We start from the raw sequence: 12,719 nt of genomic DNA, 5'->3' as shown, positions 1-12,719 counted from the left end.
ACAGGCGCTGCCCTCTCAGTCTGTCAGTGGCTGCCACACGGATTCTGGGGGAGGGGTGGAGGGTGGACGGTGCCAGACCTCAGGGGTGCTCCCACGTCCACCACAAGGCCAGGGACTCTAGGCTTAACCGTCCACAACATTGCCCTGGACCCTGAGCAGTGGCCCTCCCTCCCTGGGGCCAGGGTCCTTACCAGGTCCAGTCATTCTCGCACTCCTCAGAGGAGGTGGCCTGCTCCTGGCCAGAGCCAGGCCACCACATTCATAGGGATGCTTTGACATAGCCTCAGATGACCCCTCACCCCGCAGGCTCCCCAGTCCCCTCTGCTGTGATGGTCTGTGTGTGTGCTTGCTTCTCCCAATGGCGGTGAACTCCTCAAGGGAGCTGCGTGACCTTGGGCGAGTCACTGAGCCTACCTGTGAAATGCCCGCCTCCTAGGGTTTTGAGGAGGATTAATTGAGTTCACGTGAAGCACTTAGGACCATGCCTGGCACAGAGGAAGTGCTCTCTGCGAGTCAGTTGTGTTGCTATTACCATTATCATTACTCCTTTCTGTGTCTCTGGTGCCCTGTTCAGAACCTGGTGCACAGCAGGCTGAGTTTCCGTCACCTGGGTGGGTGGAGGGAGCCTTTCCTGGCCCCCACTCCCATCCTGCCCCATCTCCCTAGCTCTCTCGTCTCATCATACAGACACATGGTCTCGAAAGTCATAGTGGATGAAGGCAAGGGAACAGATGGGAGAAACGTTTACGAGGACGACTAGGCAGGAATGGAAGGCGGGGTGGCTGCAGCCGGTGGGGAGGGCAGGGAGGGAGAGGAGGGAGATGGGGCTGATGCCAGGTTTGGGGCGGGGACAAGGGGGGCTGGTGGTGCTAACCCTGCAATGGGGGACACAGGAGGAAGGGCAATTCTAAGGAGAAAAGGAACCAAATTTCATGATTTGTGCAACAAGCATTCCCTAAGCACATACTCCGCACCAGAGCTTGTGTTCGCTGACAGGGACCCAAGGAGGAATGGCTGTTTGTGTCCTCAAGGAAGCCCCCTGTGGGACATGCAAAAGCAGATGGGGGCACGAAGGTTTCCATGTTCAGGGCTCCCAGGGGCCCAGAGAAGGGGGCAGTCAGCCTAGGTGAGGCAGCTTGGGGAGAAGCAGGCTGGTGGTAAGATAGTGGGCTGGAGGGTGGGCATGGTGTGAATGAGGCCCAGAGGCAATCAAGCAGGGCCGATGGCAACAGGCAGTGGGGGCCCCAGGGGCTCTGAGCTAGAGAGTGGCACATTCGGCTTTGCCATGAGGTGCTGATGGACGTCGGGTGGAGGTGTCCAGGGAGCTCTGGACAGGGCTGGGACTGGAGACGGAGGCTTGGGAGTCATTTGTGTAAGGAAGCAGGTAAGATCCTGAGAGCGGGTGCTCGCCAAGGAGAGTGGGCAGCGGGGCAGAGAGGACAGGGCTCAGGGTCCCAGCACCGAGGCCAGGTGGAGACAAGAAGCCAGGGGCATGGACTGACTAGACCCACGCTGTCCAGCACGATAGCCATGAGCCGCCCAGGGCCTGTTCAGCCCTTGAAATGCAGCAGTCTGACTCGAAATGTGTCGTAAGCATAAAATTCACACCAGGTTTCAGATTTGGTACAAATTTTTTTTTTAAAAGAGTACAAAATATATCAATAATTTTTATATTGATTACATGTTGAAATGATAATATTTTGGATATATTGGGTTAAATAAGATGTATTATTCATTTCACCTATTTCTTTTTACTTTTTCAATGTGGCTGCTAGAAAATTTAAATGTATGCATGTAGCTCGCGTTGGATAGCACTGACCAGACAGCAGTCGTTCGGGCCCCACACTCATCGCTGGTCATCCTCGGGCACTTCCAGGGTGCGGGGAACACGGGGGGCTGCCCCGGCCCTGAGCCCAGCGAGTAATCCCCGTTCCTTCTTCAGCTCCTCCAGATGGAGCAGGTGCGGCGGATCCCTGAGGAGTACTCTCTGGGGCGGATGGCAGAAGGCCTGAGCCACCAGGACCCCATCATGAAGGTGCTGTCCATCCGAGGCCTGGTCATCCTGGCCCGCAGGTCTGAGAAGGTGAGTGGAGGGTGGAAGAGAGCCCGGCCCAGCGCCACCCCTGGCTGGCGGAAGGATGAAGCTTGGCCATCACCGACTTTCAGATCCTAGTGGCTAGAATCGGAGCTCATTTCTGCCCCTGCCTCAGTTGCCCCATCTGTAAAATGAATTAATAATTCCCTATATACTTCATTCTTTTTGAGATAGTTTCTAATCCAGATTTTTCACAACGAGCCTAAAGGCAGTGTATGTACGAGGAGTTGGGGATGGCAGGAATTACTCCTATTTTACAGATTAGAAAACTGAGGCCAGGTTGTTGGTGTCTCATTAGCACTGTAAGAAGTGCTTTGTTTTTCTCTGCCAGGCACTGTTGCAGCTCATGATGTGGCCAGGACGCAGGGACAGGATGTGGACTCAGAAAACTAGCTAACAATGCAGGGTATCATCCACCCAGTGGGAGGAAGGGAGTTCACAACAGAGACTCGGGTATCGGGCCAGGAGGAGTCAGCGAGGGCTCCCGGGACAGCAAGGGCTTGAGCGAGGGCACTGCAGGCAGGTGGGATGGCACAGCAAAGGCCTGGCAGTGGGACTTGCTTCTCCTCATTCATCTCAGTGAATCAGAGGCTGGGTCTCCCGCCTGTTAGCCCAGGTGGGAGTCCCCATCCCAATGTTCCTACCCGACAGGCTGCCAAGGTGCAGGCCCTCCTGCCCGCCATGGTGAAGGGCCTGAAGAGCATGGAGGGGCTGCTGGTGGTGGAGGCAGTCCACAACCTCAAGACCATCCTCAAGGCGCAGGACCGGAAGCTGATGGACAGCTCGGTCTATGTGGAGATGCTGCAGGTCCTGCTGCCACACTTCAGTGATGTAAGGACGCCCGCAGGGTGGGGGTGGGACGGATTGGGGGGCTGCACATGCAGGGAGGTTCCGTACTACCCTGGGGGCTGCAGTAGCTCCCACACCCCGCTGGGACCTGGGCAGGGCCCGGTCAGCCCAGAGGAGGGGCACCTCATTCCAGCTGGTCTTTCTGTAGTTGGTTCCCCCAGAGAAAGTTCTTTTTCTAACTGGTTCTCACAGAGGGGCTCTTCTTCTGTAATCAAGGCTCCCAGGGAAGGTGACTTCCTTTCCATTGGTCCACCTAGAGGGGGCACAGTTTTTTGATTGGTCCCAGCAGAGGGGGCATTTTTCCACTTGATGGTAAGTTAGTGGGGGTCCTGGCTGGGAAGAGTGGGCAGAGCTAGGATCTAGGTTCCAGTGAGGGGGGCACTGGCCCCAGAGCAGCTTCACTGGGTGCCTCTTGTGCCTGGAGGGCTCCTCAGAATGAGTGGAAGGGAGGCTGTGGTGCTTCCAGGTGGGGCACAGAGGCCCAGGTACCTCCTGGAGGAGGGAGCACACCTGAGCCTCCGGGTTCTGCCCCAGTCGCGAGAGGAGGTGCGCTCCTCCTGCATCAGCCTGTACGGCAAGATGATCCAGAAGCTGCGGTCGCCTCGCACCCCGGCCTTGGAGGAGCAGCTGATCAGCACCTTGGTGCCCCTGCTGCTGACCATGCAAGAGGGCAACACCAAGGTGGCCCAGGTGAGTGCACATGGGTTCCGAGCTCTGTGGGTGCACCTCCCTTTGTGGAAACCAAATCAGAATCAGTAACATCCGTAGTCGGCAGTCATTTACGTCCAGCCATGGCCGTTTCCCCAGGGCACCCATGTCAGGACTCCTCTCCAAACAGCCAACTTCCCTTGTACATTTCACCTAGGAATTGATTTTCCAAAACCCAGTTTCACTCAGTTTCTTTCTGGAATACGTCCGGCTGTCCTGGAATTCCTCAGCTCTAGTGTTCTCCTGCTGTTGTCCCCAGAAATGTGTGAAGACCCTGTTCCGCTGTTCTTGCTTCATGGCTTGGGAATTGCCAAAAAGAGCTTATAACCAGAAGCCCTGGGACAGCCAGCAGCAGACGGTGGCCAAAATTTGCAAGTACCTTGTGAGTGCTTCCCAGACAACAGTGGCTCCTTATGAGCACGTTGGGGGTGGGCACTCCTTTCCCTTGTCTTCCTTCTTTTCACACAGCATCCTGACTGGTGACTCCACTCCCACCTACAGGTGGTCACTTCTGAATATCCATCTCCGTCTCTGACTTCTCCCCATCTAGGGTTCCCTCTCCATTGGCTTACTGGGCATCTGCCCTGGCTGACCACAGGCACTTCATTTCTCTTCTGAACTGACAGCCTCCCTGTGTCAACTCTGCTCTGTTCCTCTAGATCCCCAAAGCTGAAACCTAGAATCATCCTAGACATTGCATTTCCCTCACTGTCCACACTTGATCAACCTTAAATATCCTAAATAACTCTGAATATGTTTTTCCCTTCCCATCCCCACTGTCATTGCCCATCAGGTCATGGATGTCTCTCAACTGGGCCACGGGTCCAGCCATCCAGTGGGTTTCCCAGTCTTTAATCTCGTCCCTTCCAATCCATTCCCCACTCAGGGCACCAGAGTGGTCTTGTTAAAACACAAGTGTGTCTATATGATCTTCCTGCTCGAAGGCCATCTTTGGCTCCCTTTTCCACAGCAGTCATTCCCCGTGTATATTCTCTGCGACACCAGTGCTATGAGATCTGCCCACAGGGGAGCAAGGGAGTTCCAAGACAAACAGGTTTGGGAAATACTGTGTCGCCGTCTTCCTCCTGGAGGTGTGCCATGACACCAGCGTGTTGAAGGCGCTGAGATGTTCTGTGCTGAGGAAAGGTGCCATGGTTGCCTAATTCCTGGTTTCCCAAACTTATTTAGCCACAGCACCCCCTTTCTAGGTAACCCCCGGGAACATCCTGACGTAGGAGTGAGCCACAGACACATGGTGACACACTGCGCAGCAGTACAGCCCAGGCCCCCTGCATGGCATTTGGGAAGCTTGTCCTCTCGTCCCATCTGCCCTCCCTCTTGTCATGGGCCTGGTTCCAGACTCCGGGTCAGAGATTATCACGCAGGACGTTTATGAGGGAGCGCCCTTGGGATCAACTCCTATTGGGGGAGGGGAGGGGGCATGAGTGGCAGGGGGACAAGTTGAGTTGCAACGCAGCTTCAGGGGAGGTCCAGCCAAGACTACGGTGAGAGTGCCAACACCAGGGCCAGGGCTCAGCTCTTTACACCTGTGTCCACCGGTCATTGGATGCCAGGCACCCTGGAAAGGGGCGTAGCCTTGGGCCAGCAGTCCTCTCCAGCTGAGGCAATCTGCACAGCTGGGGGAATAAATCCTTTATATCTGAAGGGGCATGCCAGCATCCCCCACATCAGGCTAACCAAAACATACCAAGTAACAGATTGTTGCTAGGATTGAGAGAAGGTCTTGACACTGCCACTATCAATAATGCTCAAACCTCTGCGATCCAGGATCTTATCATTACCATCATTTAACAGATGGAAAAAGAGGCCTGGAGGAAGTGTTTGGCCAGCAGACACCTACAGTGACCGGTGTCTGGGCAGACGATGATCATGAGTGGCACGGAAGTGGTGGGGCCCCTGGCAACCTGGAGGGCTCAGGCCCTGTCGAAAGCACGAGTGGAGTGCTCCAGCTCACCGTGCAGGCCCCTCTTGCCAGGTCGTCTGGTTTCACAGGAGAAGCTAGAAACTCAGATATTTATAAGACGTTACTTAGCAACCAATTTAGCTTGTTTAAAACACTTGCTGGCCACTGTTCTGCTGGCAACTTGTGGCTCGTGGGCTGCAGGCTTGTGACCTCTGCATTAGACCCCTCTGGATTCTTCTTTGCTCTCCAGGTGTGAACAGCGTTGCTTATATGAAGGTCAACTGGTAGCCTTAGCTTTAAGAAGGGGTTGGTGACCTCTTCATTCATTCATTCTGTTAATCACCCAACAATTTCTGGGCACCTTTGCCACGCCAAGCTCCGTCTAGGGTGCTGAGGACTCTGAGCTGAGTGAGAGGGCCCCTTCTCTTGGGGGAGCTCCAGATCCAATGGGGGAGATGGGTATAAATAATTACAGCACAACGTCACATATGCCATGACAGGCTGTGCAACGTGTTGCAGAAACATCAAGGGTGGTGGGATCAGCTCTGCCTGAGGGTTGTGGAAATCTTCAGGGAGGAGGAGCTCAGCCTCAAAGGATGAGAGGGAATTCATCAGATGAGGAAGAGAGGGAGGGGCACTCCAGTCAGGAGCAATCGCTTGTACCAGGCACAGATCTGGGGAGAGCTGGGCTGCATCCTGAATCTGGAGCATAGTGTGCATGGCAGGTGGGGGCAGTGGTGGGAGCTGAGGCTGAGAAGGGACATGAACATGAAGGCTTTGTGTGCCAGGCCCAGGAGTTGACTCCCTGACTTGCAGGGGTGGTCGAGAGGGGAGTGATCAGATCAGATTTTTCCTCATCTCCTTTAATAGCCTTTTAGTGGGATGGCTGCCCTCTGATTTCTACTTGATCAAACTCATCCTGAACACCACAGTCAGACTATTTTGCCCAAAACATTGCTTTGTCATTGCCATATCAAGAATGAATGCTGGCTTCCTATTTTCTAATGTACAAGTAAGCTCTATTCCTGTCTGGCTTTTAGGGGTTTTTAAGACCCTCCTAACTCTCCAGTTTATTGCCACTGGTCTGTAACTTGAATCCTTCACCCTGGTCCAACCTGTCTTCTTATCCATCATGTCCTCCTCATGCTATGTCCACTCTCCCCTCTGGCTGGGATTTAGAACTTTCCCTCTAGCTGCAGTAGGGGGTGGTTTGGAAGAGGAGACACCGAAGGCAGAAAGCCCACTGAAGCTATTGCTGTAATCAGCTAAGAGAAGATGAGGCTGGCCTCTGGGGAGCTGGGGCAGAGGCTCGGTTGGGGAGCAGAGATGTTTCAGAGGCAAGGGGCCAGGACTCGGGAGGGGAGGCTAGTCCCTTTGAGGGCACGGCACTCCCAGGGTTTCTGTCTGTCCCAGGTGAGTACCCACCGAGACAGCGCCTTCATGTTCCTCAGCCAGAGCCTGGAGTATGCCAGGAGCCCCCGGGCCTCCCTGCGGAAGTCCTCCATCATGTTCATAGGTAACCTGCCTCGCACAGCAGGCCCTGTGCCAGGGCTGCCTGCTCTCCAGGGTGTTTCCTCCCCTTGGAAGGAAGCTGCCGGCCCTTCCAGCACTGGGTGGATGCCTCCCCCTGGGTGAAGGCTTGGCCAGCAGATGGCCATGGTACAGATCAGAAAGTCTTCCCTCCTCTAAGATCATAGCTTGGGAAGTGGGCCACAGGCTGGATTTAGCCCGGAGTCCTTGTGCAGGGCACAACCTTGGCAACTGTATGCAGCAGAAGTGCTGCCCCGCGCCCCCAGGTCTATGGCATGGGTCCAGGCCTAGCAGGAGCCTGCCACTGACTGCGGCAGGAGGGGCCGAGTGGCAAAGTGCAATCTCAGTGACATGACCGCCTTCCTGTGTGACCCCAACTGAGTGATTTACTCCCACTGAGCCACAGTTTCCTCATCTGTAAGATGGGGCTCAACGGCTTCACAGACTGCATGAGAATATTTTTTAAGAGGTGATGCCTGGCCTGTCAAGACGCTCAGTCAATGTCAATCACCTTCCTTATTTCCCACAATCCCAACCTCCACCTTTCTAGGGAGAAAACAAGTAGCACGTTCCCCTCCCCCAGGATCCCCCCACCCCCCACTCACAGGGCCCATCTGTCAGCATGCTGGGTGTCTCCTCCCAGCTACTTCCCTCCTCTCCCCAAACCACCACACTCTTTACCAAGGCCCAGGCACCCTGCTGCCAAGAGGACTGGAGAGGAGGGCGCCCGGCCCCCAGCTCGTAGAGCAGTGTATCCTTTGGCACCTTTTCCTGATTCATTGGCAGTTTCTCACTCCTCCAGCCCCCCGTGTGCCCTTCACTGGTTTGTGTAGCAAACATGGGTTGGTCCTCCTCTCTGTCAGCCGCTGTGCTCAGAGCAGAGAAACAAAGCTTCAGGATGATGCTGCAGGAAGTAGGGAGTAGCTGCTAATGTGCTCAGTTCCAGGACAGAGGAGCAATGCCCAGGCCTGGGGGCACCCCCAGAATGTGGGGCCTGCTCAGAGGCGGCTCCTCACATGGAGTGCCATCATTTTCTAGATGCTCATTTCTCTAAATCTTGCTTCAAATTAACCACTCCTAAAAACACTGGTGTTTATCACCCTGGGAGTCCTCTATGTGCCAGGCCTGTGCTGGGGACACGAAGCCAAGCAGCACCCTTGTCTGCCTGCAGACGCCCCAGCGCAGTGCACTGATTCCTAACCGCTTCTGGGTTATGGATCTTTTGTGAGTCCCTGAAGAAAGTTATGAACATTTTCTCTAGAAAAATGCATACACGCATGCAATTGTGCAATGTGACTTAAAGATCCTCAGAGACTGCCCCTGCCACTCCCTTACCCCCAGCAGATCTAAGTTAAAGAGACCCCTGGTCTGGTGGGAGAGATGCAGAATCACAAGTGAAATACAACACAGAATATACAGATAGAGAGAAACTCACAGATGCTCTGGGAACCCAGAGAGGCGCCTCACCCAGCTTGGGGGTAGAGTAGGAAGGAGTTCCTGGAGCAGCGACCATGTTAGGCCGAAAATTCAGGGATAAACAGGGAACGAGCTAGGCACAGAAGTGTGGGAAGTGCCTTTGGGAGGTTGGGCCTAATCAAGCATCTGCAGGTACTTGGGGAGCCAGGCACTCCGGCTGGGAGGGAGGGCTGAGCAATGTGGCTGAGCACCTGGGTCTCAGCCCTCCAGGGGCCCTGCCAACCGCTTGCCTGGAAGATCCATAAAGCGCTCAGTGTCCTTCATGTTATTGCTGCTCAGACTCCCTGCAAAAGGGGCAGCAGACACACACCTTCCCAAGGCTCAGATGAGGACGTTAAGGGCCAGCCTGGGTGAGGGACCACATAGGGCCACACTGTCAGAGTGGGCTGCAGCCCAGATCCTGCCTGTCTTGGTGCCATCCCTGCCTGCTGGACCTGCCACCTCTCCAGGACTACTCCTGTGGAATCTATCCCAGGGCCTTATCTGTGGGGCTGGAGGAGGGTGGGGAGAGCTTCCCTGAGGAGGTCTGGTACCAGGGTGGGATACGGGTGGGGTCGGAGTCAGGAGGTGGAGGCACTTACCTCTTGGATTATGCCCAAGGGTCGCTGGTCCCCTGCATGGAGAGCTTAATGACGGAAGATCGTCTGAACGAAGTTAAAGCCAGTAAGTCATGACCCGCGTTGGTGAGGTTTCAGAGCCAGTCAGTGGATGAGGAAGCTCGCAGGGGGTAATAGGAAAGGGGAGGGATGTGGGCCAGGGCAAGGGACTCCAGCTCAGCCCAGCTGTGCTAGTCTTCATCCAGGCGAGTACACGTTAGGTACCGTCGGGTTACCAACACAGAACACACAGCCCCACCTTGGGGAGCTCACAATCCAGGAAACAGGCTCAGAAAACAAGACCAAAAACCACTGAGTGCAGGGCAAGTAGTTCAGACTCTTAAGCGAGCAGGTTAATTTTGTAACTGGGGAAGCTGATGGGAGCCTGAAGGTAGGCTGGGGCAGTCCAAGAAGGCTTCCTGGAGGAGGCAGGTTTTGAAAGATGTGAACAATTTGAAGAGCTGGGAGGAAGTTGAGATGAGAGGATGATGATCAGAGGGTGCCTAAGCCAAGGCATGGAAGTGAGAAGAAAGGAGGGGATGTGGGACACATGTGGGGACCTGGTCTTAATAAGTGGCCTCTTCCCTCCCCATAACCCAGCTCTGGAAAACCTGAGACACGATCCAGAAGCATCAGTTTGCATCTATGCGGCCCAGGCCCAGGCCCAGATCCTGGCCAGCTGCTGGAGGAACTCCTGGCCACTGCCGCACGGGGACACGTGGGTGTGTGACCCGGCCACCACCCACCGCTGGAGCCCTAGCTGTGAGAACCTGCCCACTTCCCACCAGCGGCGCTCCTGGATCATGCAGGCACTGGGCTCCTGGAAGATATCCTTGAAGCAGTGATGTCCCCAAGCCCCCAGCCCTCCTCAGGGTGGCCACGGTCCCAGCCATGTTCACTGTAAATGCCATGTGGCTTACCTCTTCCTGCTGAGTGTTTCTTTGTGGGAGATGCCCTGGGGTCTGGAGCAGCCATTGCTCTGTGTGACAAACCTGTGAGATGAGCACGGCCTTCACTGTTGACTCAGTCAGCATTTACAGACTCATATAGGCTGTTTGTCCACGTTATGAGTGGGGAAGCTGAGGCTCAGAGAGGTGAAGTAGCTTGCTCAAGGTCACACAGTAAGTCTGCTGGATGTCTCAGTTTCCCCTCCCCGACAGGGAGAGTCAAGAACAAAGGAGATGATGATTTGGGTGGGCTTTGGGGGAGGAAAAGAAGAGACTCCCCTGCCCCATGACATCGTGCACATCCCAGAACCCTGGTCTGAATCCCACCCTCGAGTCCTCGCCCAGATTGGCTGCCACTGATTCGGGCAACATTTATATAGCACCTGACCAGGGCCAGGCCTGCTCTGGGTGGCGGAGACACAGACAGGAACGAGACCCAGCCCCAGGCCCTGGGCAGCTCATGGTCTGATGCAGTGGCTCTCAACCGGGGCTGCTTTCGACCTTGAGGGAATATCTGGCAATGTCTGGAGACATTTTTTGTTGTTACAACTTGGGGAAGGAGATGCTATTGGCATCTAGTGGGTAGAAGCCAGAAATGCTTCTAAACATTCTTCAATGCCCAGGACAGCCCCCACGGTGAAGAATTACCCATCCCAAAGTGTGAAAAGTGCTAGGTTGAGAACCTTTGGTCAGATGGAAGTGTCAGAGACATGTAGACACCAAGAGCCCAGCAGGTCAGCGCGGCGATGCAGGGCAAGCATGGGGGCTGTGAAGTCCAGAGGAGGTGAAGGTGGGGCGTCAGGGAAGGCTTCCCAGGGACGAGACCCCCTCCAGAGGCTTTGGAGAGATGACCACGTGGTGGGCGTGTCTGCAGAGCGGAGCACATGGGACCAAGGCCCAACGGCAGATACATAAGTGCAAGGGAGCCTAGTGGTGAGGGCGGGGGCCGGGGGGGGAGTGGCGGGCCAGGGCCAGGTCTCTATGGCCTTGGAGGCTGTGTTAAGGGGGAACCTCATCCAGAGAGCAGCAGGAAGACATGGTGGGGTGCTACGCAGGGAGAGATGTGGGCAGATGTCTGTTTAGAAAGCTCCCTCCTCATGGGGATACAGGAACGCCCAGGCACTGCTGGTGGGAGGGTTGAGGGGTGCAGCCATTCTGGGCAGGAATCTGCCACTATTCAGTCATATTAAGTTCACGCATACCCATGACCCAGCAGTTCCACTTGTGGGCACTCCTCTTGGGGAAATCTTCCCACAGGTCTGTAAAGAGACATGTAGGAGGAAGTCTATCACAGCGTGATTTGTGGTGCCTGGGAGAGCCGGCAGCCTTAGTATGCCTCCTCAGGGATAGGGGGATGGGTGCCATGGAGCCCCAGGCAGCAGTTAGATGCAGTGGGGTACATGCAGCCCCACGGATGGGACCAAACCTAGCGCTGAGTAGAAAAGTGTATCAAAAAGAATTCACATTTTGCAACACTTATAACCTGAAAACACATTAGAGTGGTGGGAGAGGGTAGGAGGGAGGGCTCTGGGGCATAAAAGGGAGTGAATGAAAAAAGGGAGTGGAAGAGAGCTTACTCTGTAGTGGAGTGAAAGAGCTGGCAGTGGCGGGGGTCGGGGGCAGGTGGACAAGAGCACAGACAGGGACACCTGGCTGGTCTTCGGAGAGGAACAGGGGCCTGGGCTGCAGTGCAGGATGAAGAGGGTGACCAGACCTGGGGGAAATTAAGGCAGAATTTTCAGAACCTGGTGGTTGTCAGGATGAAGGAGAGAGAGAGAGAGACAACAGGACCGCGCCCAGGTTTCTGGGTGGACGTTGGGGTCAACAGGGTCCCCACTGAGTGGGCCCTCGGGACCAGGAGTGGGTTTGGAGAGGGACAGTTCAGTCTGGATGTGGTGAGCTTGAGGGGCTTGCAAGCCACGCTCATGGAGACATCCCCCAGGTGGTTGGCTCACAGGGGTGGAGCTCAGCAGAGGAGTCTAACACGGAAACAGACTGGGGATTCATCTGTGTCCGGGGGTGAGGTGAGACCCCCGGGCAAGTGTGTAGAGTGGGAAGAGACATAAGCCTGAGGAGCAGCTACATTCGAGCTCCCACTGGGGATGAGGAGCCCATGGAGCTGACCACACGATCATCCTCCAGTAGATGGTAGGCCAAGGCCATCGGGATTCTGGGCCTGAGAGAGAGTAGGAACTGGGGATGGTTCTTCCACAAGGCTTTTCCATTGCCAAGAATGTTCACAAGCAGTGCCTCCTTTGAATCTTACAGTATCCATACGGAGTTATGGGGAAGGCGGACTGGCTTCACTGCCCACCTTCTACAGACGAGGGCTCAAAGACAGCTGGGCCTTGTCCATGGTCACGCCAGGAATCAGCAGAAGTCTGGGTCCCAGAGCTCTCCCAGCTCCCAGGCCTGAGCCCTCTCCATGCCGAGACACCACTGCTTTCACCATCCAGAACCCAGGTCTGGGGCGGCCTTGACACACGGCAGCTGCCATATTCCGGGTCTCGGTGGCCTCGTAGCACAACAGAGGCTGATAGGCTGAGCTATTGGCTAAGGCCCCCGACAGGCTTGAGTGGGAAGGGTCAAAGAGC

General features: G+C 55.4%; 1 protein-coding gene across 1 annotated transcript in view; it reads left to right on the top strand.

Moving 5' to 3' along the window:
- Positions 1-10,023, top strand: part of MROH7 (maestro heat like repeat family member 7) — a 51,468-nt gene extending 41,445 nt beyond the window's left edge. The window contains exons 17-23 of the mRNA XM_046662568.1: positions 1,943-2,083; positions 2,747-2,926; positions 3,479-3,634; positions 3,912-4,034; positions 6,990-7,092; positions 9,183-9,245; positions 9,779-10,023. Of these exons, the coding sequence (XP_046518524.1) occupies positions 1,943-2,083; positions 2,747-2,926; positions 3,479-3,634; positions 3,912-4,034; positions 6,990-7,092; positions 9,183-9,245; positions 9,779-10,023 (1,011 nt within the window). The remainder of the gene's footprint in view (positions 1-1,942; positions 2,084-2,746; positions 2,927-3,478; positions 3,635-3,911; positions 4,035-6,989; positions 7,093-9,182; positions 9,246-9,778) is intronic.
- Positions 10,024-12,719: the final 2,696 nt, after the last annotated feature.

Source organism: Equus quagga, chromosome 5 (genome assembly GCF_021613505.1).
Source record: "Equus quagga isolate Etosha38 chromosome 5, UCLA_HA_Equagga_1.0, whole genome shotgun sequence".
NCBI classification, from domain to species: domain Eukaryota; kingdom Metazoa; phylum Chordata; class Mammalia; order Perissodactyla; family Equidae; genus Equus; species Equus quagga.
The sequence above is the reverse complement of the archived record's forward strand: the minus strand, read 5'-3'. Positions and strand labels throughout refer to the sequence as shown.